The 3,439-nt window shown below is 31.0% G+C and overlaps 1 protein-coding gene across 1 annotated transcript in view; it reads right to left on the reverse strand.

Annotated features, from left to right (window-relative positions):
• LOC109543199 overlaps positions 1-3,349 on the reverse strand; it is a gene marked incomplete at its 3' end in the record, with an annotated part of 5,408 nt that extends 2,059 nt beyond the window's left edge. Inside the window, 1 exon segment of the mRNA XM_019912785.2 lies at positions 3,242-3,349. Within this exon segment, the coding sequence (XP_019768344.2) occupies positions 3,242-3,273 (32 nt within the window). The 5' untranslated portion in view covers positions 3,274-3,349.
• Positions 3,350-3,439: the final 90 nt, after the last annotated feature.

The raw sequence follows: 3,439 nt of genomic DNA on the forward strand, positions 1-3,439 counted from the left end.
ATTTAGGTGAAACTGATTCTACTGTAGACACTAATGCTGTTCCAACCATTTCTGAAATGATAAAAAAGTGCCCGAAGCTCGGAATTTTCTACAATCACGCCAAGTTCCTAATCATATCTGGGAGTCATTTTGCGATCTTGAAAACTACATAAATAACATCTATTTTTGCAGCAGAAATGTACAAACAAAAATTACAGACTTTATGAAGTAGATTTCAAATTGTGTTCTGTTTATCTTTTTGTGTTCCTTTTGGTTATACCTACTAACTTCTACTACTCTATGTAAAAATAACGAAATAAAATACATCACGTGTTTTTGTATTATTATTCGCTTATAGCGAACTCCGGATATAACGAACCAGTTTTAGTTCATTTTTCAAGTTTGTTATATCCGGACCCAACTGTATTTTACAATGATATCAAATCGAACTGCAAGTAGGCATTCCATGTCCGTTGTTAACATGTTTTTTCATTTTCTTAAAATTATTTTATAATTTAATATTTCAATGAGCAAATTGCACTTAATCAACAATGAAAGTTTTCGCCATCAACAGAACTATTATGAGTTACGAATATGTAGGCATCTGCAGTTTTCGAGATGTGCTGGTTTCGAGCCTATTACCTGTCGTCATCTGAGCTCAAGCATTAAGCTCAATTGACGAGAGTTGATCCTGCCTGAGATCTATAAATAATTTTATCGTCATCGTACCAAATAAGTATATTTGTTTGATCGTCTAGTCTATGCAATTTACAATTATACAGGGTGTCCCCAAATTGTTGGTCAACAACGATATGGCGTACTGAAGACGTGAAAACAATGCCAGTACTTTATATAAAAAAAATCCGATCAGGCTTTCTTATGGAGTTACTTATGGGCCTTCAAAGTGACAAGTCGAAAAATAAAATTTATTCTTAAATATCTATTAGATAGCCCCATTTTTTTGCTTCAATAAGGGGACACCTCGTTTTTCACAATATCTCTTACGGCATTTGAGATAAAACACTTTTTGCAATTTGTAGTGATAAAACTAATACTATTGAAACTACTACGTCTGTGAAAATAAAATCGAACCTTGTTATTATTAACTAGGGTAAATGTACAAAATGCGTCATAAAAATTGTTTAAACAATTTAGTTGCATTGTTAATAGAACATCATTAAATTAATGGTATTATTATTTCTACTCCGAATTCCAAATATATTTCATGTATAATATCATATACGTAAGTCTGACCGTTTTTGATATATTTGAAATTTTATGTAAAAAAATGACAGTTGCAGCCACTCGAATAATTATTCATTTTCCATATTATAATATATCCATATAATAATATTATTCATGTCCTAGTAGAAAGTACGTACTTTCGCCACTGTCGATGGCGGAAGGATCACTTTCGCCCATTACACATTTTCTTCATCCGTGTGGAAAGTAATAACTTTTGCCACGCACGCTGACAGCTTGCCTTTGTCATTGGCTGTCATCTGACTGTTTTTACAACATTTACAAAGTTTTGTTTCAAAACGTTATACTTTCCCGGCTAGTTTCGATGGACAAAAATAGTATACGGTACAAGAGGTGAAAGTCGAAGGCCCGCCACTGCGTGCATGACTCCCTCGGCTTCGCCTCGTGCGTCTATTTCAAGCAGTGGCGGAACTTCGACTTTCATCTCTTACCGTACTGTAATATACTATTTTCCTATAAGCGAATATGGTCTACTTAATTTGGGTCGCATTTCTTATTGAAAAGGACTTACGTTAATCGAGTTTCGACAACATTTTGATAACTATTAATACAACATGTTAAGCAAATAAATTTCAAAATAAAGTTGAGAAAACCACCCACAATCAATATTTTTCAAATGTAGACCCCCATTATTAATAATTTTATGTTATTCAATATTAAAAATAAGGGCAAGTTTGCATAAGGTTGCCTATTTTAAAAGTGTTTAGTTTTCAAAATATTGTCAATTTAATGTTTTCATATGGCTATTTTGCCGCATCTTATTTTAAATGCAGTCACTCCTAGTGACCATGATGAATGTTCCCATTTTAATATTACAAAATGCAACAAGAATGTTTGCACTTAACATTTGAAAACCATTAATTATCATGCCCGGACGCTTAAATTATAAGTAGAAACTAAGATTATTTAAACTTGTTATTATTTAAGGAGAATATGACAAACCGTTTATGTATTATTAATTATTATTATATCAAACATAATTAGAACAAAAGCAGTTTTTTTAAATCTAGGGTTCTCTAATTTTTCTGGTTGCCTTTATAAATTTGCTTTTCTTTTGTTGTGCTCCCAAATTATTGAAATTTTCTAAAATTAGTTTGACAGCACGCAGTGGAAGCTTCTGTTTTTGTGGTTATCGAATCGTAAATATGTCTCATGTTCTTGATATAACTTGAGCACGTTCTCCATAAATAATAAATAAGTTTAAATAATCTTCGATTGTGCAATTTAAGCAGGTAACTGACAGCTGTCAACATTTTTTTCGCATTTTATTGTATTAAAAATGGCCACTTTTGTCATGGCAACTAAGAATGATAGTATTTAAAATAAGGTGCGTCAAAATAGCCATATGAAAACAATAAATTGGCAATATTTCGAAAACTAAACAATGTTGGAATAGAGTTTACACAAACGTACCCTTATTTTTAACACTGAATAAGATAAAATGATCAAAAAGATGGGTTTTAATAGTTATCAAAATGTGGAAATTCCATTAATTTTGCTTTATATGATAAATGAGTAATTATTCGAGTGGCTGGAACTGTCAGTTTTTAGATGACATTAGAAAATTTAAAAAACGGTTAGACTATTTCAAGCTTCAATTGACAAATTAAATATTCATTATTTATTGCATAGACAGCAAATGTTTAGACGATTTATTCAGGTTTACAGTCATTTCCATAATTTATAGTAATTCTCGAGAATTTGTTGTTAGAAATTCCATCAAAATTCCGTGAACAAAATGGACGCTTTCAAATGTCATTAAAGCACTCTCGATTCAAACAAGTAAACTTGAGTTTTGTCAAACTTCTACCAATAATTTTTGAATGTACTCAACAATATAAATGCTTACATAACACGCAAATACACCTAAAACACTGTAAAATTGCTAGCTTTAATTACTCAACTTGTTTAATTCAGAGATTACTCATGGGTTTAAATTTTTTTTCTAAATGCATATTTGGTTAGTTTACCTATTGTATTACCTATTGTAATTACTTACCTTTGCACTCTGGCTCGGGTCGTGCGAAACATTTTTGCGAGTTTAAAATTATCACACTACCTATTGAAACGAACACACATTTACAAATAAATGTTAGCAAAATATGAAGGTATTTCTAGTATTATTTTTTTATATTTCTTCAAATAAAATTAGACCCATATCACACTTATCCATAAGGAAATTCTCCCTAAATTTCTT

The sequence above is a fragment of the Dendroctonus ponderosae genome, unplaced genomic scaffold (assembly GCF_020466585.1).
Source record: "Dendroctonus ponderosae isolate FM_Combo_2020 unplaced genomic scaffold, Dpon_F_20191213v2 Dpon_F_20191213_10, whole genome shotgun sequence".
Lineage (NCBI taxonomy): Eukaryota > Metazoa > Arthropoda > Insecta > Coleoptera > Curculionidae > Dendroctonus > Dendroctonus ponderosae.